General features: G+C 38.4%; 1 protein-coding gene across 2 annotated transcripts in view; it reads right to left on the minus strand.

The window, feature by feature from the left end:
- LOC146526098 (synaptosomal-associated protein 25-B) overlaps window positions 1-26,299 on the minus strand; it is a 37,797-nt gene that overhangs the window by 3,750 nt on the left and 7,748 nt on the right. The window contains exons 2-5 of one of the 2 annotated variants that reach the window (XM_085153648.1): window positions 16,259-16,365; window positions 14,214-14,255; window positions 7,919-7,967; window positions 1,287-1,404 (exon numbers count right to left, since the gene is read on the minus strand). In XM_085153648.1, the coding sequence (XP_085009774.1) occupies window positions 1,287-1,404; window positions 7,919-7,967; window positions 14,214-14,255; window positions 16,259-16,330 (281 nt within the window). In that variant the 5' untranslated portion in view covers window positions 16,331-16,365. Of the gene's footprint in view, window positions 1-1,286; window positions 1,405-1,644; window positions 1,763-7,918; window positions 7,968-14,213; window positions 14,256-16,258; window positions 16,366-26,299 lie in introns of both variants that reach the window. The other variant, XM_085153724.1, reaches the window with a different exon arrangement.

Below are 26,299 nucleotides of genomic sequence, written 5' to 3' on the forward strand. Positions count from 1 at the left end.
TATTTTCTATAGCTCTGAAATAGTATAACCATATCCAGCAAATGTATTTGTCCCAGCGTGTAGTATGCTCAGACATGACTCAGCGGCCATAGTTTGGCTGCTAAAAGGGTAGAGAACAGATCACACAGGAGTTTGGCAAAACTGACATTAGCAATCCAACTTAACTTTAAAAAGTAAATATACAGATTTAAGAACTTTAATACTGAAACAGTGGTCAGAAAAAAGAAAACAAGTTTGCCTAACTCATGCATGAGACTGTAATGTGTAGGGCAATGTTGAGGGAAGAGAGGTAGGATACAATCTATAATCAGAGGTAAGGTTATATATTGTCCCAGCTTTCACTTCCTTAAACATATATATGTGTTTATAAGTGATACAATAACACCTTTAGTCACACTCTACAGAAGCATAGAGTCCTCCCTACTGCCATCAAATTCATAATTTCCCCCAAACAAATTCCTGGATCACTGGGTGTTGCTCTCTAATATTGTAGGATCTTGAACTGACATGGATTTAAAAATGCAGATTTTCACCATTGTCTGCAAAAAGGCAAATAAACACATTTCCAAAAGGCTAAATGTGAAATATAAAACTTTAAAGTATGTCTCTGAACTGGAGGACCCATCAGACTGCCTGGCTGTGACTATCAAGTAACTGTGTAATCCAGGATAAGCTTATTTTTTTTACTTGATAACAATAACAACCAGTAAAACAAAGTTACTTTTTTTCTTCATAGAGTCCTATTGTTATAAAAAAAGAAAAAAAAATAGGAAAAAGCTTGGATTCATTTGAATGCACTGAGGCATAACCAATTATATATCTTTATGTAAGGAGACGACTAACTGATTTGTTTCTTGGTTGGACTTTTACACAGCATGATGCATCATGCTGCAGGACGTTAGGGTGGGAGTTTGGGTAGGGTTTGGAGTGTTTCTGTGGCCGAGATCCTTGCAGATGCTGCTCCCTGCTGGAAGAGAATCTCTCATCCAATGTGGAATGAAGGGCTTTTGACAGCTGCTGAGGCTGGACAGAAAATACAGTGGCGTCCGTATGTTGTTCATGCATGCACACATTCTCTCCCTGCAGAGTCTTAATTGAAATAATCTGTCTCACACTCGTGCATGCAATGCTGGTGCCTGTTCAGAGAGCGTGCTGTTGTGGCTGTAGGCCTGACTGCTCACACCACAGTTCACCATGCTCTACACACCAGAAGCAGGTAGATGGATAAAGAGGCAGGTAGGCAGGCACTGAAACACATGCAGTCAGGCGACATAGGCAGCACCTACTTGTTACAGGGACATGAACATAGACCACAGAACTGTCCTAGATTGTTCAAATTCTTTTCTGCATCCTTCATGTCCTTATTGATTTGGTCCATCCCCTCCTCGATGCGCTCCAGTTGTTCTGATTACCAACACATTGTCATTTATCCCAGCAAAAGAACGTAAGCACATGAGAAGAGAAGAGAGGAAGAAATTGCAGGGTGGAAGGAAGGGGATGGGAGTAGAGAAGGGGGACAAAGGAGAGAAGACAAAAAAAGACATTGACTGTGACAAGAGAGACATCAGACATCACCATCACCACCACCACCACCATCACCAGCACTGGACAGGCAAGAGCGCACGACTCCTGGCCGGTACCTACTTTTTAATACATGGGCATATCAGACCACAGCATTGTCCTATATCTTTTAAATCTTTCTCGGCCTCCTTCAGGTCTGCGTTCACCTTGTTCATGCCCTCTTCCACACGATCAAGTTGTTCTGGTGAGGACAAAGGCATGAGAGTGTTGAAATAAAGTTGACTGGTTTGTATCGAGGGCTGGCGCTCTACGCTAGATTGCAAGAGGCAGACTGTTTTTTGCTAGATGCAGAAGGCAAAGCGGGCAAAAAGCATTAAAAGTATCAAATGAACTTCATCTGGAGCTTTCCATGTGACTTTTATTTGCATGCATTTCTCGTGATAGCCTTTTTTCCCCTACCTCCATGGGATCATCTTTTCTCAGTAAGTATTTGATCTGAGTGGTGCTGAGAATCAGTAGTAGTATGCTTCATCCAATTCTGCAAGTGTACACAAGGACATTTATTCTGCCACCTTAACTGCTTAAATATTACTGCATGTCAGTGAGAATAGAAATAGATGACAAAGAGAGTGAAAGACAGAAATTCATGGCTTAGGTGGCTGAGAAGCCTGAGATCCAAAAGGAAGGAAAAGAAGAAAAAAGGATCAGAAGAGGCAGAAAGAGCCAAAAATATTTAAAAGGTCTCAAAATATGATAGATTAAGTACAAATATGGACGGACTATTGTTGAAATGAATAAATAAATCTCCCATAAAGATAGTTCAGATCATGAAAGTTACTTAGTTAGTTAAACTATTACTGTGCCTGTGTAAAGGCACATCGGAGGGTTTAACAACACAATGCTGCATGCAAAGCATTAAACAGGCTTCAGTATTAATGCCACAGAAAGAGAAGGTAATGCCATCTATAGTAGTTACTCTGGTCATTCAAACTGATTGAATAATCCAGTCATGGCGCCTGGACATTTTAATAAAACCCACCAGTGAATTATTAAGAAAAAGGGAAACAATGTATCGATTTTTCTGTCTCAAGCCTGGCTGTAACTGCGTGATGTAGATAGAAATGAAAGCGGTGTGACACTGCATACCTCAGCCAGGGCTTAGAATTCACTCTACCCCATTCATGAACTGAATCCCTGGATAAGGAGGAATATCTAGATCCAGATTAGTCTTATGATATTTAACTGAGAACACCAAGAAAATCTCTTTTTCTTACGTCAGTGTGATAGTATTTTTGTAAAGCTGCAAAATGTCTACTTAAAAATAATTCTTCAAAGTGTCCTCTGATCCAGATCAATTCCAAGAGTTAATCACGTCAAAGTTAGCCCAAGTTCCACCTCTAGAAAAATTTCCTTGCAAATGAATCGTTAACCTTTTAAATAATCCTGCTAATAAAATGACAGACAGAGAGACTCAGACATATTGCTAAGCAGAAACCAATATTAGTTAAGAAAATGGAAAGGATAAACTTCAACTCTTTATTAATAAACTAGTTATTATGAACATAAATCATGACAAAATCGTTATGCATGTTCAGCCTGCAGGGGCCACATTTATAAAACAGACTGACCTTGATTTAAATAGAAAACTACTTCATTATTTATATATAAAACCTTTTGCAAAGTCTAGACTTATGTAAGTGATTTTCTTGCTTATGTATTGCAATTTTTGACACATATCCAAGCCTGTGAAAAGGCTGCTTGCTGAACGCAGCAGTGACACTCCCAAGTTACATGTTTAGCTTTGTTTGTTAACTCAATGTTTAGTAGACTTTATCTTCTCTATTAGTGGCCATCGTCTGTCTTCCCAAAAGGTTTAGTCTTGATTTTTTGAACACTTAGCTTCTTTAATGAATTAAAAATAACTAAATTATTTTTGTGATCTTAAAATTAAGTTCATGGATAAACACAAAGGCATTTTGTTTTAAATGACAACCCCAGATTGAAGACGTGATCGACAAAGTTTAGTGCTGTTTGCAAAAATGTCACAATTAAAAACTCATCCAATCAGAGTTGTGTATAATCCATCAGCCTTGAGTCTGGTTGAATTTAGGTCACACAGCATGTAACAGACAAGTAGGGAGGGGCTCATTAGCTGCAGTAAGACCTCCATCACAGGTGAGACATCTCTGCAAGAAATGACAAATCTCCTCCGGTGTGACCTGTGCATGAGTGTGCGTGTAAAGTGCAAAGAGGGATTAGTCACCGCCCAGTTTACACCTCAACAAGAGTGTACTAATTACTACAGGCATGACCAGCCCAGTGATGTTCTTTAACAGAAATATAGGAGGTAATTCTTATATCTATGTGTGAAGGAGACACAAATAAATTACCATCAGTAACCAAGAGAGAAGGATAGACAGAAAAGAGAGAAGAGAAAGGCAGTGCAAGCAAGAGAGATGTAGGGTCAGGTACAGAGGACATTAGCTTAGAGGCAGAGGTAATTTAAATCTCTGCATTGATTGTTGTCCTGTTATTACAGCAGTGAGCTGTGTGCTGTGGCAAGAGTTACTCAGGGGGAAAGTAGATGTGAGGAAAGAGAGAAGAAGAAAATAGGCTATCTGTTCTTTTGACAGGCCAATTACTGTAGGCTGCTCTCTCATGCATAGAACTGCCTGCTTAAGATACAGACATATTTCCTATATGGAGGACCAGAAATAAATAACAAAATGTGATTTCACTATAAATAAAATTGAATGTGCCACGAATAACATAGTAAGATGTGACAGAACATGGTATTTTATAGTTTGCTTTGTAAATGTTTATCTGATGTTTGTCTTCTATGAGATAAATATGGTAAATGTAAAACCATTAAAAAATAATATTCACAAATAAATTCATAATTCATAAATATAAAGGGAGATGAATTAAAATGGGAGCGAAATTAAAGCACAGAAGAATTAATATAAAGCTAAATAAATATATTAGCAAAAATAAAAGTAAAACATAAACCGATGTCACCTTTTATATACAGTGGTGTGAAAAAGTGTTTGCCCCCTTCCTGATTTCCTAATTTTTTGCATATTTGTCACGCTTCAGATCATCAAACAAATTTTAATATTAGATATTTAATATTTATGAAATGATGATTTCATTAATTAAGGGAGATAAGTTATCCAAACGTACCTGGTCATGTGTGAAAAAGTAATTGCACCTCTTCTTAAATCATGAATTAACTATGATTAACCACATTTTTTGGAAAGCTGAGTTCATTTTCACTAAACACACTTAGGCCTAATTACTGGCAGACCTCTTTAACCAAGAAATCACTGAAATAGAAGATGTCTGACAAAGTGAAGCAGACTAAGAGATATCAAAAAGCAGCACATCATACCACAATCTAAAGAAACACCTGAGAAACAAAGTCACTGACACCTATGAGTCTGTAAACAGTTCAAAGCCATATGTAAGGATGTAAGGCTTTGGCACTCCAATGAACCACAGTGTGACACATTGTGCACAAATGGAGAAAACTCAAAACAGTGGTGAACCTTCGCAGGAGTGACCGACCTACTAAAATTACTCCAAGACCACATCGCTGACTCATCCAGGAGATCACAAAAGAACCCAGAACAAGGTTAAAGAACTGCAGGCTTCACATGTCTCAGTTAAGGTCAGAGTTCATTATTCAACAATAAGAAAGAGAGACCACAAAGGCTTGTCTCACAATTGCCTTAAAATAATACTGATGATCCCCCGAGTCTTTTGGGAAAATATTCTGTGGACTGACAAGACAAAATTTGTAAGTTTGAAATTTTGAAAGTTTGAGTCTCGTTACATCTGCCATGAAACTAACACAGCATTTGAGAAAAGGAACATCATAACAACTGTCAAACATGGGGGTTGTAGTGTGATGGTCTCGGGCTGTTTTGCTGCCTCACGACTTGGAAGACTGCATTTTTTGTTTACTTGTGTTATTGTTGTGTAATATTTGAGTGTGACACATACAAGAAATACAAAATCAGGACGGGGGCAAGCACTTTTTCACACTTTTTCAGCAAATGACTAAATGTTTAGATATATTTACCCGATATTAACTGTATATATTTACTGAGACCTTTCTTTCTTCCTCCTTTGTTTGTTATTATAGCATTTCTGGCTGCCTGTATTTTTACTTATGAGCTATCGCTAAAAACTCTTTTACGCATACCCTGCCTTGTGTCTCTACATGTATCCATGAACCACCAGACTTTGTGGTTATTAAAGGCAGAAAAGTAGTCTTCAAAGATTATTATGAAGGTTGGAAAAACATACAAATTCAGTCAGTTTCAGTATGTTATTAATTTTAACTTCTGTGGGACTCAAACCACTGACCTCTGACTGGTAGTGCTGGTAGTAGCCTTCACTGAACTTCATTTTCTTCACACACTCTAATGTGTGCATCACAGAGTTTGTGCAAAAAACCTTTCCACAGTTCTAGCACACTTTTTAAAAAATAGTGAGGACTCTGCAAACATGGAGACTTTTTCAAAGATGATAGTGTTCATACACTTAAAAAAAAATTGTGGAAAAAACTCAGTACTAACATAACCATTGATGTTAAACAGTAAGAGGTCTTGTTTCTATCTATAAGCAAAGTGTTTCATTCATGCAGCCAAGCTAACATGCTAACTGTGTCCATTTAAAACTAAAGCCACACACACAATGTTTTGCTGTTGTAACGTTTAGCTCTTTAATTTCAGCTCTACTCAGTTTACACTTTTTTAAGTGAATCTTAATAAATTGTCACGTGGACTGTTTCATTTACTGTATTCTTCATTCTAAACAGGTTTTGCAAAGCTAGTGCTTAGAGCTTCCAGTTAAGCTAGCTAGTTGAGCCACACATGATGGTTACTGGGTGCCTGCACAACTGGCACAACAACATGTATTAAATCATGCATAAAATCTCCAGTTACAATTATAACTAGGTTATGTTTGAGTGTGAAAACAGCTGGAGTTACTACGCTCTGACAGTCCGCATGTGTTAATTAATACTTCAGAGTGATGTACATGTGTGTAGTTTGCGGACAAACGGTGAAGGGATTTATAATCCCTACTTTGAGGGTAAACATCCACGATTTCCATTAATCTAAGTGGTTTTCAAAAGTAATGGTAATCCACCCAGAGTTATGTACCAAGTATTAAGAAATAAAAAATACTATACTATACTACAATACACAGAAATACTTTTTTCCCTCTAAATTCGACTTTGTTGTGAAGTGCGTTTAGCTGTTTTGCTCACTGAAAATCTTAAAATGAAGAATCTCCACAGAAAATCATTATTTGTTTGACTTGCTCCCAAGTCACGTAGACAAAAACAGACCTGAAAAGGCTCTTTTTGAGTCATAGAGTAAATCCACTGACTTGCAAAATCAGTGGAGTGGCCTTTTAAATGGATCAGGGCAGAATTTGATATCATGTGCAGAAATATGAGAAAAGTAGTGCTTGTGTGTGTTTGTGTGTATGCCATATAGATGTAGATGTTTTTTATCTCCCAAAAAGGACTTTGGTAAGACACATTATCTGTCACTGACTGACCTCTGAACATTTAGACCTGACAATCAGGTGAACCGCAAACATGTTAGCTTGGTTTAACAGAGCAAAGTAAAACATGTACTTAACATACAGCTAAGAAAGAATCCAAGTTTTAATTCATGTAGGTGTAGGGCTGCAATGATTGTGAAATGTGGGCTAACATCAATGTGTAGTGTTAAACTGACTAACAGCTGATACCTGTTTATGTTGTTATCAACCACTGCCTTCGACTAATCTCATGATATCTGAAGTGGATGGTGAACAACGAGGGGAATATCAGCCTGCATCAAAGCTCAGCTGATGAATTGGTGCATCCATAAACATGTGACTGAGAAAAGGGCATGAAAGTGTAATACAGGGAGGCAAAGCAGAATGCAAGCTCAGCAGCACATTCCAGTATACTCCATTAATCAAAGGTAACTTTTTCTTACAATTGTGGCTTCTGCCACTGATAAAAAAGTGTTGTGCTGCAGTCAGTTTTACAGTGATTCTGTTGTTTTGGTTTGTATTTTTAAAAAGTCGCATCCCTAAAAGCCAAACTTAATCAATGTTTAGTTCAGCCTGAAATTATGGAAAGAGAAAGCCAAGAAGAAGCCAAGGTTGATCTAGAAGAAGTAAAAGTTGCAAAGGGTCTCCGTATATGAACCTGTGAAAACCCCTTCATAAATGACCATAAATGTCATTATTTTTCCTTAAACTTGGTCTGAGAATCTAAAGTGTTATACTGGATGTACTGATGACGGCTCTCCGATTGTACACCGTGAAACTGCAGCAAGAGAGAATCAGGAGCAGAGCAGATAAAAGTGATCTCTCCCTGTCAACTTACCTCCCTGCTCATCCAACATGACGAGAGTCCTGATGCCAGCATCTTTACTCTAACAGACAGACAGAAGGAGAGGTGAGAAGACGACAGCAGAGAAGAGAAGTGAAAGGAAGAAGAGAAATAAAGTTGACAGATGAGTGAAGGTCAGCAGGGCAGAACAGAGCAAAGCTATCAGAGCAGCAGCAAAAGTGGGTCAAATTGCAATCGGAAATCACATTTTTGAAATTGATCCTGTGAGGCACAGCAGAAAACAGCAGGGACATTTTGACAGCTTCTTGCTTTACAAAACTGCTCCTATGTCTGTGTGCTAAATATAAAGATTAAAGCAGAGCTAGTCTGCTCCGTCCAAAGGTGACAAAAAAGCACCTCGGAAAGAAAACCTGATATTTTTATCTTTTAAAATGGGATAAAAGATATTTAAGCAACTTTCAAATGGGTTCGGGGTACAGCTGTCTCCCCCAAAAGAGTAGTGCACCCCACTGAACTGCACAAAATAGGGCAGGGATAGCTCAGTAGGTAAAGTGGTCACCCCGTGATTGGAAGGTCAAGGGTTTGAAGCCACTGAACGGCTACCCTGAGGTACCCCTGAGCAGGTCCCTACACACTGCTCCCCAGGCGCTGGATTGGTGGCTGTACACTGCTTCAATGAGTGAGTGGGTTAAATGCAGAGAGTAATTTCCCTACAGGGGATTAATAAAGTATACATTAAAATGTTTTGTGCTTTTTTTTTAGTTGTAGCTCGAGAAATATGGTAAAGGAACTGATCGGACTTCCAAATGTCCAAAATACAAAACTAATTGTGCCTAACGTTGTGTAAAAAGCAAGAATAATGAAGGAACCAAAGGATCTGCTACAAACATCCTACTGTCAGGCACCACAGGACGCCCCCAGAGGTCCCACAACAATGTGTGAACAGGCCAGGAAGCAAAACAAAACCCATTACAATGTTTTGGCTGTTTGCTGTGCTGATATGTCTGTACAAAGTATCCATCTTTTGTGTATTTAGTTACATATGTTAAAAAGTTTACACATTTAGAATAAATCAGTCGTATCACTTAAATTGATCCACATCTATATCAATGCTGAAAAAGACTGAGTCTGCATGGGTCTGTATGAGTAAAGTTAAACTGTGGATGAGGAAATTTTTCTCAGTATAAATAACATTAAAAGACAAAATAAAATAAAATAATAATAATTATAATTCTTATAATTCTTCTTCATCGCATTCAGCTGTGCCAATGTTTGCAGATACACTTGCATAAACCCTATGGGAGGGCGGCTTGTTTCCCCAAGAGGGCTCATGGGAAATCATGCGAGGGCAGCCATGGCCTCAGAACTACAGGACAGGATATCTGACCTCGCCAACTGGCAGATTCTCACACGGTGACATCACTTCGTTCTGCACGGCTAGTTAAGGACACACATGCTCACAGACTATCAGGACTTTTTCACACTTCACTGTGAGTCATAAAGTCACAGGATACTGTCCCCCCACCCACCCAAAAAATTCTACCCAATGAACAGATAAGGCGCTTTCTTTCTTTGCACTTTGTTTAACCATTTGTAAATATGTGAAGCAGACCTCTTTTGATATATTTCTAAGCATATAAAGAAGAAGAAGAAGAAGAAGAAGAAGAAAAATAATGATATCTTAAAGGTGAACTGATTTTAAGCTTCTTAGAGGCTCAGTACTGCATCTGTATCAGTTACAGTCCTTCAGATAAACACAGCTGGTATTGATCTTTCATTCACATTTGCACTTTGCTGTCTGGCTTACCGGTGTGTTTAAATGTGATGCTAAAGGGTCCTTATGTTGGAATCCACACAAAGTAAGGACAGATCCAGGTACAAACACACGGGAAACACACAGCAACCTGCATGGCATTTTTTTCTAAATTAATTTGGTTACATTAGGCGCTAAAACTACTTGGCTAGAGTTGAGAAAAAACATGATTTGCTTCCAACTCACATGGCACATAAAGGTACCTCGATACTAGTCTAGTCTAATCTAGCCTAACTAATAAAGGTCATAATTAAAAAGCTTCATCAAACTAGCTATGGGATTGTTTTCTGCCCCTCACAAAAACCGCATTTCACATATTTGCCTTATGATTCAATAACAATACCACGATAACAGCTGAAAACATGGTTGTTAGTTTGTGAGTTGAAGTGAGTGTACCTCATTGGTAAAACTATTAGTTATACCTCTATTTAGGCTTAGATTATAATTTACAATTCATATCACTTCACTAATAAAAACAGCTTGTATGAATACAAAACAGCATGTTCATCTTGTGTAGTTTATTCTCCGATTTAAGGCCTGACACCGCTCATCAAATCGGATCTCTTGTGTTATTATCTGCTTCACAGAGACACTGAATTCCAATTTTATGTCCTTCACAGATTTCTTTATATCCATCTGTTTATCGTTCACATTTCCCCTCGTCTGATCTACTCGTGTTCATCTCCGTCTTTCATTCTTTTACTTCATTTCCACCGCTCTCATCTGCTTTGTTCACGTATCACAAACCAAGGAGCAGTTTTTCATTTCTCTTCCTACAGGCCTGACATGAAGATAACATCTTTCATAAAGAGTTTAATAATCTGCGGGTCCTCGTTTATGAAACCTTTTCAAGTTGCTGCACGAGTTTATTCTTCTCTCCACATCGCTCTGCTGCTGCTACAGGATTGTTATTATTGTTATTTAGATGATACATTTACCACTTCGCTGTTAATCAGTGAATTTAAAAATCAAAGAAAAGTAAAACCTTAAGAGTTTAGCAGAAAACAAACAGCCTGTTCAGCTTTTTTTAAACCACAAAGTCTAATAGCTTTCAGTTATTTAAAGAGCATTTGCAGATGATTTCCACATCACCTACCAGCGTCATGTTATATCACACTACATGACGTAATGTTTTCCTGCCAGTGACTACCAGGCACAGTGAAATCTTCTACAATGTCCGACATGAGTTGTTCAATACACATTAGAGGTTTCTTACTACACTCTGCTATGACATTGTGTAATGTGATGTGTTTGCACCAAGATAATGGTACAGGTCTGGGTTTATTTCTGTCCTTCACATTAGCAGTAGCCTATTTAAGATACAAACCGCACTTCTGTCTGCCTGGCTGGCCCTTCTGAGCCAAGCTCTCCTTACACGCTTTCACTCAGTTTGTGGGTTCGCATGGAGGCCCAGCCACATTAAGAGCTCTTTCCAACCAACTAGACTTAATTGAAGTGGCTTAAAACCCCTCCAAGTCTGCACTAATGCAGGTTTACTGACCACACTTTTACATCTGATATGGAGGAAACTGTGCACTTACAAGTATTAATTCAGTTTGGTTATTTACTGTCTCAGCGATAAAAATAGCCTTCATCTAAAAGTGGAGTTTTGTTTTTGTGTTTCTAAATGCCAATATTAAAGAAAAAGGAAGACGGAAAATAATGACGCAGGATCGTTTTGAAAATCATGTTAACACCTGAATTCAGAGTAGATGCTGAAAAGCCACATGCTTCAAATGCGGCTGCATAATTATATAACAGCGGTGCAGAGGTTTGTCTTCTGCTTCCCTTTGTACAAACAGTCATTTTATTGTGTGTGTCTCACTCATTTATCAGCCATTAAAACAAAACAGCGCTCATGTCGCTCATTGCTCCTGTCCAACTTGCACGAGACAACGACATATTACATCACCGACTGTACGTGGCAGAAAATTAATGGCTCAAGAATAATAATGATGAATTGACTGGAAAATTTTACAACTGGAAATTAAACATCTGAGCATAAAAGGGAAAAAGCAGCCTAAGATTTTATTCTGGGATCTTGAAGATGGATGCAAGTTTAATGTAATTATATACTTTCCTGACTATTAGCTTCTCTCATTTTATATCTTCTCCGCTCTCCTCATCTATCCTGTTTTTGGTCTTTGGTTTGAATATGTCATGACTTTCAATACGCATGTGGCTCATACCGAAGATAGAAATAAATTATCTGAGCTAAAACTACACATACGTCAGTGACTGTGACTAATCTGTAGGATGGTGCCAGAAAAAAGTGAATGTTTGGATTTATTATACAAGGTTTTTTTTTAATCCGTCAGTTTCTGTTGTTTTAATACTAAAGAAAATAATTATTTTAATAAGTAGGATTATTTCAATAAGTGGGATTATCCTTCAAAATGCATCATGTTTCAAATCATAGCTACCCTACAAATAACACTTAATCTTTACAGAAGAAGCACACACTGTAGACCCAAATTAAAACAGTATCAGCATGCTCACCCTTCAGGGACACATATTTAATTTCTTTAAAGAAAGATTTGGTACAGAGTTAGACCTTTTAAACCAGAACAAGCAGATCTAAGACACACCCTTGGACAAAGAGTGGTTCGACTCTGACTGCACTTCAACTTATTCCATTACTGTTAGCTTCACTATAAGCTCTTGGAGTCCAGAGGTCAGCACGTGCTTACAATTTCCTGTAGGTGCACTGTGAGGTCAGAGAGAGAAACCTCACTTTGACCTCCAAATACTGTGAAAAATTTAGTGAATTAGTTTGTGTTTCACTAAATGGGGTTCCTTTATAGATAACACTCAGGCCATAAACCCAAATAAAATCAAAGATTATTTAATGATATTTGCTGCATTATCTAAGAAATCTCCAGAGACCAGTTCTCTGGAGATATGCTAGGTGAGAGTAATAAAGAGTATAGCCAGACAGAAGCGCCACACAGTGTCTGCTTGTCTCTGTAGTTATTTCATTTGTTCTCAAATGGAGACCATGGTCTGGGATGATCGCAAGAAAACACAACCTGTGCTTCAACTCAGAAACAGTTGAAACATGTAAATAGCATTTTTAATTTTTTTGTTATCTTCAAAAGCCAAAAAAAGGAAAAGAAATTCTTTCGATGTGAATGAAAAGCTTGGTATGTAGAGTAAGTCTCCCAAAGGACTTCCATTTGTCACTCATGGCTTTCTCCCATTAGACATGCTAATTTGTCCAGGGGTTAGTGTGAGGCCATGTCTCCATTTCTGCAACCAGTGTGAACACACCGATAACTAAAGGACATATGAACAGCTGTTTATTGCTTTCATCTTGGTAGCACTTAAAGCTAGAATATTCTGCTGACATGTAAGCTAACAGTAAAAACAACAATATCTTGGTTTTTTTCCTGGCTCGATCGAATGACAAGTACTTTGGGCATCGTAGGTAATTCAAATGATACTGTACCATAAGAGAGAATAATATATATATATATATATATATATATATATATATATATATATATATATATATATATATATATATATACTTTTTTTTTCAGCAACAAGATGAACAAGGATTCTTTCAAACAGAGCTCAACATCTTGGGGTCAGTCTGGATCACACAAAAGCACAGAAAACACTGGTGCAGCTTAAATTCACTGTGACAAACTGCAGAGTTCTCCAAATATTGACCCCCTGTTTAAGTTAGTGTACTTCAGCAAGTGTTCAGCGCTTGGCAACCTGTTATTTTTAGATCCCTCTGTGGAAAGTCTTGTTCTGACCACTTGTGCATTTGTGAAACTTAATCCATCAAACTCATCTAACTTGTCTGTTGAGGATCATCTGTTATGATAAATGTTGATCCACAGGCTAAACAGCAGTCGTCATTGAAACAATCAATGGGTTCAAAGCCTCAGAATCAGGTCAGTAGTGCAAACAGGAGCACGGTTATCGTTCTTCCAGACTTACAAGCCTGATGGAGGACATTTATTGCAAGCCATTTTAACTGTGAGGTGTGCCATAGCTATCACACAGCATGTTGAAAACTCCCACATTTTCTGGCCACACTAGCACACCTTGTGTTCATCACTGTCCTACTCAAGCAAATCTTTTGTCCTTTGCTCAGAATTGTTTAAGGATTGCTATTGTGACACAGTGGAGGAGCTCTACCATGCACTGGACATGCACTGGACATGCACAAGTGCAAGTCCTCAAAAGAGGAGGTCCATCGGGTATTTAAGGACAGGGTCAAAGAATACTACTTTGTGGAAGTTATAGAAAGTTTAGTAAGCCAAGTGTAGATCTTTTGGGACTGACTAACCAAGTAAATCCATGTGAAAACTCAACCTTAGACATTCAGCAGAAGCACAGGGGAGGGGCATGTACAAGAACAAGAAGATCTCACAGTTCTGGTAAATGTCAACAAATGCAAATATCAAGGCATGCCATTCTTCTCAGCACACGTTTTCTCTCTCTCTCTCATGTCTTTTGTATCTGTTAATGTGATGTGTGTCATTGAATCACTGGACTCACCTCCTCCACAAGAGCCAGCATGCGCCGAGTACTCTCCAGAGACTGCAGGGGGAGAGAGAAAGATTAGCAAAGGATTAACTTAGAGTCCAAAGGAGAGCAAACACAGACACACGGTGTGGCACCTGTAACAAATTTCTCAACAACATCTCAGTGTGTTAACGTAGAAAATGTGTTAAAAACATAAGTCAGCAGGTGGAAAGGGAGAACGGAGGACCACTAATATGGTAAGACGAATGCGTGTCACTCATTAATATAGTTACACCTAAATGTTCCTCTCCTCTTGTCTGATTCCATGATTCCTACTGTTATTTGCTTTGCCTCCTGTCGCTCTATCAATCTAACGTTCCACCCATTTCTCCTCTTTTCCTTTCCTCTATTCCCATCACTGGCCCTACATTATCTCTTCATGAATGTTTAATAATGCCATTTGAGCTGATCCATTATTCTGCAGCATGGAATTATCTGCTCTTCCTGAGCTCCTCTCATCTCATTAAAAAAGGGCAGAGTTCTTCCTTATCCAAAAAAAGCACTTTCTCGATGAAAGAGCTCCAAATGCTGAAACGAGCTGAGGTCACTTTAGAGCAGCTGTATCTGTCAGCTTGCAGGCTTTGGAGATACATTTGTGTCCTTATGAGAACGGTCCATTTTCAAATGTCAAATTATAATTGGAATGTCACAGAAAAATCCGTTTTTACTGGAGATTTCAGTTTTTATGCTTGTTCCCTGTTTATGTGGTAACTTTGCCAGTGAGCTACATTATCATTAGTTAAAACTTGGCGCTATTGCTTGAAAAATTCTCTGCATGTTTGTAGCTGATGTAAGTGATTAATTACAAAGTAAATTTTTAAACAATAGCTGATAGATTTCATAAATAGCTTTTACTTTGTATTTAAAGATGCAGAGAGCACAGGCTTGTTCTCGTAAATAAATCATTCATGATAAAATTTACAGTTATTGTAAATAATATTCATCATCCTGTGAATGGACTACAGATCCACCATTTTAGATACAGTTGGCAACAGTAGTCCTTATTCCTCGATTAGCTTCAACATAGCAGCACATGAAATACACTAGGTTCATAATTTATCGGACAAAGACACAGGTTTTATGGTTTTTCCTGAATACCAGGTGAGTTTAAATCAAATGACCATGGTGTGATTAAAGTGCAGTCTTTGAGTCTGCACAACAAAAAGAAAAAGAACGACGTCTTTCAGTCTGCACTGTTTGATTTAAAATCCAACTGTGTCTTTGTTCTACAAATTATGGACCTAACTGCATAAAAGAGGCAGTGCTACTGTTGCCAGTTGTTGTCTGGATGGTGGAGTTGGAATCTGACAACTAACAGTTCAATCTATCTGGACCACAGAGAAACACTAGATAGAAAGTGACAGCGTCAGCCAATAATGAGCTAAATTGAATGGATCTTCATTTCACACTGACAGAAAAATAGAAAATAGATTGTAATAAATATTCAGGCAGCTGTCAATATTGCAGGAAAGCAGTAATTTATATCTATGAGAAATATTACAGTGTAACTGTCACATATTGTAAATTAAAGATAAAAAAAAATATACTCTATTATACTACTACTATATATTTTCAGCCTTATAGGAAATATTTTTTCTGTAAACCCCATCTCTTTAAAGTGGATTTATTCTGCTCATTTCCACTTATGTAGTTTTATTCTTTTAGAGTAGCTTTGGATTTGATTCTCAGTTGCATCTAATCCTCAGTTTTAGCTCCAGTCTCTTCAAAGCCATGCTCCAGCTTTCTTCTGATTGGCTATCCTGTGTTTATAAATGGTTTAAACAGCAGGTGGGTGGGGCTTATGCATCCAGAGGAGAGGAGAACACCTAATATATACATATTAAGGATATCGCTTTTCACTGGCATGATACAGAGCCACAAATATGAAAAAAACTGTCTGATCATGAGCTTTTAGAGGAGTCTTAAGAAACAACAATGTGTAGAACAGAAATGAAAAACACTTTAACAACAACAACAACAACAAAAAACCTCTAAAAAACATGTTTCTCTTACTGTACCTCATCAGCTATCTGGTCTGCACGTGTCTGCAGATCGGCCAGCTCATTGCGCATGTCCGATTCGTCTGCCATGACGACTGTTGTACTTTGACGTCAAAGAAGAAAAACTAGAAAAATAGAGAGAAGAAGAAGGGGAGAAGCAGGGTTAGTGCACCAACAACACAACAAAATCTATTGGACAAAAGATGCTTTGAACAGCAGACAAATCACAGGGAAGAATCTGATTTCTGAAAGTAAGCTGTTGTTCAAATTAAAAAAACAAACCAAAACAAAGAGACACATGATGCTGTCATTAGTGGGAGTGTTTTTGCTTCAGGAGTCAGCCCAAGTTTGAGTGACCCCTGAGTTGGAAGGATTATCTAACATAGGATTTAACGTTTGAGTAAAAGTATGACTGCAAACTAAAATCCAGCACCATGTAACAAGGCTTTTACCACAATCGCCTTCAACCTGCTGAATACAATTCTTACTGCCAATCAAACACAATAAAAATTACTTAGCACTTAGCTCTCTATCCAAAAAGCAGTTCTGGAGAACCATCCTGGCAGTGCCAAGGCAGGGAAGCACAGACTTAAATTCATTTGATCCAATTCAAATTAAAGCAAGATGTCCCATTTACATTTAGTGTTACCATGCATATAAACACACAACCCATCTGCACAGAGAAAACAGCTGAATTCACGATTTAAATATACCGAGATGACGCACGTGGAGGTGTACATGTTAGAACTGAGTGTGAATCTCAGCCACACACACAGACTGACCACACTTTGTAAAAAAAAAAAAAAAAAGTGTCTCACAAGCTGAAAGGTCACCTAATTCTGCTTCTGTCTCCAAACTAAAGTAAGCCAGACAAAGGCACAGGTGCTAGCAGTAATCTTTAATCTCTGCATTGAAAAGAAGAATACAGCCAGCAGCACTGCTTCCCTTGTCCTGGGATGGACCTAGATCCGATCAAACTATGTGCACAATCAAGATGAGTGGAAACTTTTTAATTCCAGAGATCCAAGGATTATATTTCAGTGTCCACATAGGAATCATGAGAGAACGAAACCTCGGTCTCTCTCGGATACAGGTGCTTTTTACTGACTTTCAGAATTCTGAAGTTAAAGCTTGGCAAAATTAACGTTTACCACCTGCACTATAATCCAATTTTAGGGGCAGAAAACAACATATGTGACCTGCTATAACCAGAAAAGTATCATGGAAACACTGCTGTGACGGATGCCGGGAGTTCAAGCCACTACCCTGCTAACCCTGATCTTCTTCCTCTGGAACCAGTGATCATTTAAGATGAACGAGGGTGATTCTAGTTAGAAGAAAGACAGGAGACAGGGGTCTATTTTTGTTGCTCTGATGCACTGCCAGGCAGTTTTTCATACAGCCACACACAGTAGAGCCGGAAGTATGGTTCATGAAAAATATATGTGGCTGTTACTCCGCAGTCTGACAGAGTAAGTCTGCTGCTGGTTGGGACGGCACCGATGAGGGGCTGAGGAGACAAAAGAAACCAGCTCAGACTCTTTTGTTTCCTTCACTCAATTATGCTGCAATGAGGCAAAGAATCAGGTCCGAGCAGATCTCATTTATAAGTGTAATGAATTTTTGTTTCTACTGCACAAATCACATTGAAGAGATTTTGCTGTGATGAGGCTTGTTGCTGATATATATTTAACCACCCAGCAGCTTTCAATTCAGGATCATTAAAGCTTTATGTAAGCTAATCTACTGCAGCGTAAAGTATAGCAAAGGGACCAACAGACCATTGTTTTCTGCACTCTATAAAGCTTTGTGGTGGAGGATTTTTATTAGAATACCACCACAAAATAGCATGTATGTTCATGATTAAAAGTGGATGTTATTGTGCTACATAACTATATTTTTCTACATTAATTGTAAGTCACCATCATTTTCATGTAAAACTCTGAATTTCTCATAAATTACACAAACCACCAGTTTTTGAGACATTCAAATGAGGTTTTCTGCCATCCATCAAGCATGGTCAGCTAGTGCCACAGCTGGATGTTTGATAAAATATTGCCTTTTTTTGCCCCTCCTTCTGTCTGTCTGCCTCTGACTCGATCCCAATGGAGTCGTCACAGCCGTTAATAATTGATCATGTGCCGGGAAAAAACGATGGAACGGAAAGAGAAAAATGAGTCCTTTTCCTCGTTCGTGCTCTGTGCGCGCGCACATGTGTGTGTTGTGTCTGCTCAGCCTTCTATGTAATTTTGCTTTAAAATATTTATGTTGACATTTTACATTTTAGCCACGTGACTAATGCTATGATGGAGAGCTGCTGACACTGAGTGCAACAGCAGAATGAGTTAGTTTACAGATCAACAGCATTACGGGTTATATACATCTTTCAGATTATGAAAAAACCTTGTTGAAGGACTTATAAGTCACCTTTTATGTGTATTTTTTCTAACAGACATTAGAAAGCCTGCCGTTCTTCGAGGTGCCATTTGAGGCCAAGTCTGAGAGAAACTTTATTGCATTAAAAATCATATTAACAGGCTGGTGACAAACAAATAGTTTACCCCGTATTGTTAATTTCCCCTTCATAACAGCTGTGAGTGGGGTGGCAGCTGTCCCAGTCAGTATCTGCTGGGTGTCATCCATTACGCTGAGCCAATAAACTGGGCTTCTTTGCTGTCCGTGTACTATCGATGTCTTTTTTAATTGATTATCTGACTAAAATTAGGTCTTGCTGTGCATCCCAATGTGTGTGTTTGTTTTTTTAATGTTCCTCGACACAAATTTCCGGGTTTTATTTCATATCCCTCAAGACATTTTTCATCACTCTGTGCTCACATGTAACCTACTGATTTGGATTTGGAGTGGTGGGGGAATAAGTTCTCTTGACATTCATTCCAAATACAATGATATTAGTTAAAATACAGGGGCTGCCACTTCTTTCAAAAAGTTATATTCCTGGCTGCCATGGTGACATCTCCCCACTGTCACTACCAATGACTGTAGAAAACTGTTGTCTACAGTCATTGGTCACTACAAAAACATATTAAGTCTATCTATAAAATCTATTTCCTACTGAAATGCATTACTTATAAATTCCTGTTCGCTAACAATAAAAAAAAACTGACACTGTAAAAAACATTATAATGTCACAGTCCTGGCTCTTTGACCTAGAGTTTTGACTTTAACTTTGGATGTTGTATATGTGTACATCACATATTGTATGAGAAGTGTCATATAAATAAAGCCTTTTGTCTTGGGTCCCGTTTTGGCCCTGCCCATTATCAAATACAACACCATTAATCGTCATACTCTGAAGTGAAACATGTCTGAGTGTATTTACAAACCCTTTGACCAGCAGCAGTACCTGAATTAAACAGCATTATAAGTCGTGTCAGGCCTGTACTCTCACATGTACTCTCAAACATGCTCTATGTTTTCTGTTCCTACTACTCTTCAATCTACCCCAGTGTAATGTCCACTGTGTTATTGATCAGCCGTTGATTGCTTATCTCTTTGCAGTGGCAGAGCTTCCTGTTTACTCACACATTGCACAGTCTCTTCTACTTCTTTCCTATACTGACTGAGGCCTTTCTCACCCTCCTTCTCAAGCCATTGAAACTTTATAAATTTAAAAACACCTTGTTCATTAATTTTTAATGTTAAAGTACATTTTCATTTAAATACAGTTCAATCATATCGTATTTTTGATACTGAAGTGAATAAACAGTATAAACAGTGTATTGCATGTCCAGCATACAACCATTCATTTTCTACATCAAAAGGCTGCTGGTGAGCTGGACTTTCTTTTTCTTTTTTTTTCAACCTTGCTTTTTTCTATTTCCCATGATGGGTGAAGATGACCTGCTCCCATAAAATCTTATTGTGAGTTATTACTCATTTTATAAAAATAAAATATGAAAAATAATAAACCAACTTGTATTTTTGCTGCTGACTCAAAAGGACAGCAACACTCAATTGTTTAGTTCATTCTAGTTCACACAATAGCGACGTTTTTAAAAATGGCAAACCTAGCCAGCTACTTTTGAAGTTTCTTAAACATCATCATTATCACCCCTGTGTATGTGCTCAATACAAAAACAAGTCGCCGTTCACAGACTAGCGTGACATATGAATTTGTAGAATCACATCACCAGCATCTATTGAGACTTGCAGCCAATCACTTCAGCATCAACAGTGTGAAAACATTCACCCAATCAACAGAGATGTACACACCGACCCCAAAGAGTAACAGACGCTCAGCACTTATGTGTACATTGCACAGTGCTGTGGCTACAGAATAGGGACACAGTCAGTGTTTAGACTAAAAGGGGAAATTGTTGTTTTGCGGTGGCAGAACATTGACATTCGTGGGCAGCTACGGGCTACCCATAAACCTGCAGAGAGCCTCTGTTGTCAGATGGGGCCGTGATCAACAATCAAACGACCAACCACGAGCAATCATCTAGCCATCTGCTGCGACAAGTCAGAGATCATCAGCAGCCTGCAAAAATTATGCAAAATTCTTTAGGTCCTTTTGTTTTTATTTTGGAATTTTTAGAAATGTGGAACTGAGATTGTTTTGAATTCACTGCTTGAGCTGTTCATGCTGTTGATAAATACGGTTTCATAATCATTTCAAGAAAGTAAGGAGCAGCACTCAACTGTAAAAAAAAAGAAAAGAAAAGAAAAATAAATAATGGATGTTGGTGAAACAGCTTCAAGAACATGTTTGGAAAGCATGAAATAGTAATAATGTGCTTGGGAATATGCTAAGATTAAACAATAGCAGCTTTCTTTCTTTTTTTGCCAGAACACTAAAATAATTTGCATTAAAACTTTTTAAGCGTCTATTACCATGACAGATGACAGGATAAACGCCCAATTCCATAACAAGTATGACTTAAAGTATATAAGCCTGTGGTGGCAGATACATTGAGACAAAGGTCCATTGTTGTTGTTTTTTAGTCTAATGCAAGTACATAGCATGGATAGGAGAATAAACCAGCCTTCACGGAGTAGGCATGATTCTTCAACCAGAAACAAAATCCAGTGTCAAGGAGCAAAAACTAATCGGACATATACAGTAAGCAGTGCTAGCTTGGCAAGCTCAGCTAAATGTTTTGTTTATTTGACAGTAACCCACATTTAGAAAGAATTGTTTAATTGTAGCATGATAAATGACCCTCCCACTATGACAGTCGCTTGCTCTTTAACAGCGGTCCCCAACCCCCGGGCCTCGGACCGGTACCGGTCCGTGAGTCGTTTGATACCGGGCCACAAGAGTTGAGGCTCAGGTGTGAAATGTATAGTTTTCAGGGTTTTTATCGGTTTTCAGCGTTATTTTGTTATCGTTTTTATCGTTTACTCGGCTTTCCTTGGTCTTTTCACGTGTGTTATGAATAAATTTTCTTTTTTTCGGTACCGGTACTAGTTTTATTTTGTTGTATTTATCCGCGACACCTTAAAGGCCGGTCCATGAAAATATTGTCGGGCATAAAGCGGTCCGTGGCGCAAAAAAGGTTGGAGACCGCTGCTCTTTAACATGCCTACTGTATTTCAAAGACACACACACACACCTACAGTTGTCATGACACACGTTCCGGTCATTCCCATCCCCCCTCCCAACCTACGGCCTTGCTGCCTCTCACTCGTCTTGACTGACAGCTGCTGTAAGGCCTGAACTGCCAGGCTCAGCCCATGGAGAGATTAAAGTCAGGGGGGAAAGAGGATTTAGTCTCCACTGTTTTCTCTGCTCTCTCTCTCACACACACACAGACACACTCTCCTCTCAGTTTGCCGGTAGCTTTCTTTGTTTTGCTTCCTCTTCTTTCAACGCCCTCTGGATGTTTACAGTGTTTGTCCAGGAAAGAGGAAGCATATTTTATAAAAACTTTATAGTATTTACCGTCTTATCTGTAGCTGAATGATGTAATACCTGAACATTTGGTATAATTTACTACACAGGAAAAAGGATCAAAACTAAATGTAATGGGTGAACATAAAGTTCACTGAAGACACTGAAAGGTCACCGATGAATAATTGATTGATAATATTAATAGCATTAATCCTGAAAGCTGTTGAAGGTAGATGTGGAAACGGGACGAGAGAAGGTTTGAAAAGAACAAGGACATGACCTCGATGAGAGAGAGTGTTGATGTTGTGTTTCAGAATCAGACATTTCACATTTTTTCATTATAAATATGCAGATGGTCCAAAGAAAAGAGCAGCAACAAAGCTCCAGAAGGAGAATGGATTAGGACTGTCACGATTAACACGCCACTGTGGAGCTCCAGTTGTGGAAGAATCTAGCAACAAGTTATTTTATTCAAAAACAAAGAAAAACAGTTAAAGGACACAAACACAAATCCCACTTTGAAATCCCCGCTTTAAAAGCATCTACCTCTATGAAAAATAAAATGTATTTACTTTGGAAAAATAAACATTTTTGTCTAATAAAAACTCAGAGAGATATGACTAGCAAACTGAAGTCCATTCACATGATGAATCATATATTTTCAGTGAGTTATTGTTTTAATATAATGTTTCTCGCACGGTGTGCGTGAATCACCTTCAAATCATCTCCTCAGGAGTAAAGTGGAGCACATTTTCATATCTTGCTGATATTAAAACACAAAATGTTGCTGGAGCAAATTACAAACAGGCACCTAAGACACACACCAGTGATTATTTATATATTTGCTGAGGTGTGCGCAGGTGAGGCAGAGCAAATGAGTCTTCGTTCATGTGAGAGCTTACGAAATATGAAATCATTTGTGATCATTTTGTTTTTAAACATCCGTATCTGCAATCAGATGACGGTCGGGTCAACCTTTACACGGACAAGCAATCGGTGATAACATAGACGACTAAATGATCAGTAGGCACAAAACCACATATATTTTAATGGTGCACTTTCAATTATGATTATTGAGTGGCCTTCAGTAACTACTAAAGAGGGCTGAATTTTTGTTTTGTCACTTTTACTATCACTCCGCTTAAGGAGAGCAAAATAAAAACCTCTGGCTTCAGAGGGTAACTAGCTCGGCAAAAAGATTAGCCAGCTTCCTGCTGTGTAGGTGTCAAGTAATGCAGCACTGAATCTGAGAGCCAGGGACAATGAGCTGTAACACTCAGATTTAAGGCTCTTCTCTCAGTTGCTGTACAATATACAGAACACACTGGCGTGCACAGAGGTGCAGGAACGTTTTGTGTTTCCTTTCACTGATGCTAGCGTGCTTGAGCATTTGTTGTGTTCAAACTATAGACAGTATAAATGTAGGATGTAGGCAGCGTCACATCAACCGTTGCTTTGACACCGTTATAAAGCCTAAATTAGTATTTTCATTTTCACCAATGTTGTGTTTTGAAATTCCTTCTTTGTGACAAATGATGTGTGGGTCTAACTTTAAAGCCACAGGCTTAAACGAGGATAATCCTCCTTTCTGACTCTTAGAATGACCAAAATTGACTTTATACTTCTTTGTATCACTTGAAATAAGCAACTGAGTCCAGAAACTCATGAGAAAAATGTTTCTAGAGGTTAAAGCTGAGGGCCATTCCACTTAAACTTCTATAGAACGAGAAGTCTTTTTGAACATCAGAGAGAAGGAAAGTTCTCATTTGGCTTCATTTTTCAGACTCAGAAGCTACGTCCATGTTTTATACTCTCTGGGGATGATACATGGGCGACAGCAGTTCCCCAATCACACATGAGTAACATAAATAAAATAAAAATAATGAACTCAACCAACCCTGATAGCTAACGTATCTGTCTAAATTGTTGCTACAAACAAAAAAAAACCTCACACAGTGACCAAGCACGGTTAGCATGCCCCAAGTTGCACCCAAGTTTGCTGACATGATCCACTGGCATGTGAGTCGGGGATCATGTCAACATGTCACTGGAGGAGATGAAAAATGCTGAGGTCAGCTTAACACTGATTCATCACTCACCATGCTCATCACACAGCAAGAAAAATCATCATGTGCTGGCTTGTTTCATATCATATCGTAGCTTCACATCAAAGGCTTCCAAACAAACAATGACTGAGTCACATCTAACAAACACCAACATATAACCGCTAAGAAATTTTTTAGAAGATGTTAGCACTAGTCTGCAGTAAAGGAACACATTTGGACAGTGCTGTTCATCCTGCCCGTCTGAAGGATAAATTTAGATACAACCATAAGTGTACAGTTACACTCTATGCAACATTAACACAGGACAGAATCAGGATTTAAAAAGTGAAGAGGCTCATGTTTAGCATCCAGCAGACTGTCAGTCTGTTGTGACAAACGGCCTCCGTTAGACCGAGTAGACCGCCATCAATCAAGTGCCGTGTTCATTGGAGATAAACAATGTTTGTGAAGAAAATAGGACATCAGGACACCGTGGCATCACTGAATCTGAGAGTTAAGAGAAACGAGGTCAGCCCGTCAGTTTGTTGGCTGTATGTTTCTCACAGGCTTATAGAAGCACTAACCTAAACCTGAGATTTAATGTTTATTTATTGTATTTTTTTAGGATAGCTGCTGCACTTTTCCTTCTCTTTCATATGGGGGATTTTTCAGGTTACTTTAGGTTGCTAGTGAAAATTAGCACTTCTGTTCCTATAATCTTCCTTTCTTTGCATAATTGCAATGAAATCTGGATGTGCAGAACTTAATGGCACTGAAATGAAGACTGTGGAGTCACTGGGTTTGTGGAAAGGTTGCAGTTCCGCTCAGCAAGAAAAGATTTCTCACACCTTTTGTTCTCATTACTGCAGAAATCACTGGTAGTGCACCAGAAGCGCTGAGGGTACCAGAGGTGATATTAGTAATTATGAATAAAGGCAGAAAAAAAATCTCTATTGGGATGACATTTAACATCCTCCTGTTCACTCACTCCCTCATCTATTTGAACCAAACCTGACTTTTTGTATTGCTTCACTTCAGTGCCTCTGGAGCTTCTGCACAGCAGTAGATAAATGAGACTGCAACAAAAAGCTTCATAACATTAACTATATTATAACAAATGTTAGTTTTTATAAAACAGGCATGCGACCAGTTTTTCCTTGTCATTTTCTGTCCAAATAATAATTTGCAGAAACACATCACACAAAAGAAAATGTGTGGGAGAAGGTTAACATTTCTCTAGACCGAGAACCCAAGAAACTGAAAAAAAAAACCACATGTGATGAACAGGACCAAGGACAAGAAGGCGAGCAGCAGTGGAGCAGATACTGCTGCGTTTGTGTGTTAAGGGTGGGACGAAGCAACATCCACCACTTCAAAGCATAACTATGTTTCATTATTTATTGGATGGAGCCAGGTCAATAATGCAACAGCAGTGTGGTACACACAGATACTGTGTGTTTACAGGTGCTTTTGCTCTCTTTTCCAATCCTAACCTGCTGACACATCATATGTGCTACCCCCCATGTGAACATCTGGATAAGAAACATAAGATGCAGAAACACTTATGTAAATACTACTTTTGATTTTAAGCCAAACAAACCTAACGAAGGAGGAAGTGAAAAGTTCATCTCCTGATTGCCACTTTGCTGGTTTACACCTCTTACCTGCTGAAACTCAAATGCATGTATGTCTTTGCAGCAAACAACATTATAATGTATATGCTTTAACCTCCTAAGACCCGAACTCTTCCACAGCATGCATTTTTAATTTCTCTTTGATATTTGGGCATATTGGGGCCTGATGAATGTAAAAACAAAGAATTACCAGATTTTTTTTTATTTTATTTTTGTTTTTAAGAAAAATAAGAGCCACATATGAGGATATTCGTTAAAAATTTTGATAGAACAGTAGCAGTATAATGTCCTCATAAGTGGATGTCAGGCCCATGTAGAGCAAAATTGAGTATTTTAGTCTAAATAACCCAAAATGTGTTGTCCACATATGTGGACGCCAGGTCCTAGGAGGTTAATGATAGGCATTGGCAGTTAATGTGTTATATCATTTAGTTTTTATAATGTGTGAAATTCTTTGACTACATTATGCCAAGTCATCCCTGACCTGAAAGATCCTGGAGGTAAAGTAAATAAATACTGTTTACAT

The sequence above is a fragment of the Neolamprologus multifasciatus genome, chromosome 1 (assembly GCF_963576455.1).
Source record: "Neolamprologus multifasciatus chromosome 1, fNeoMul1.2, whole genome shotgun sequence".
NCBI classification, from domain to species: Eukaryota; Metazoa; Chordata; class Actinopteri; order Cichliformes; family Cichlidae; genus Neolamprologus; species Neolamprologus multifasciatus.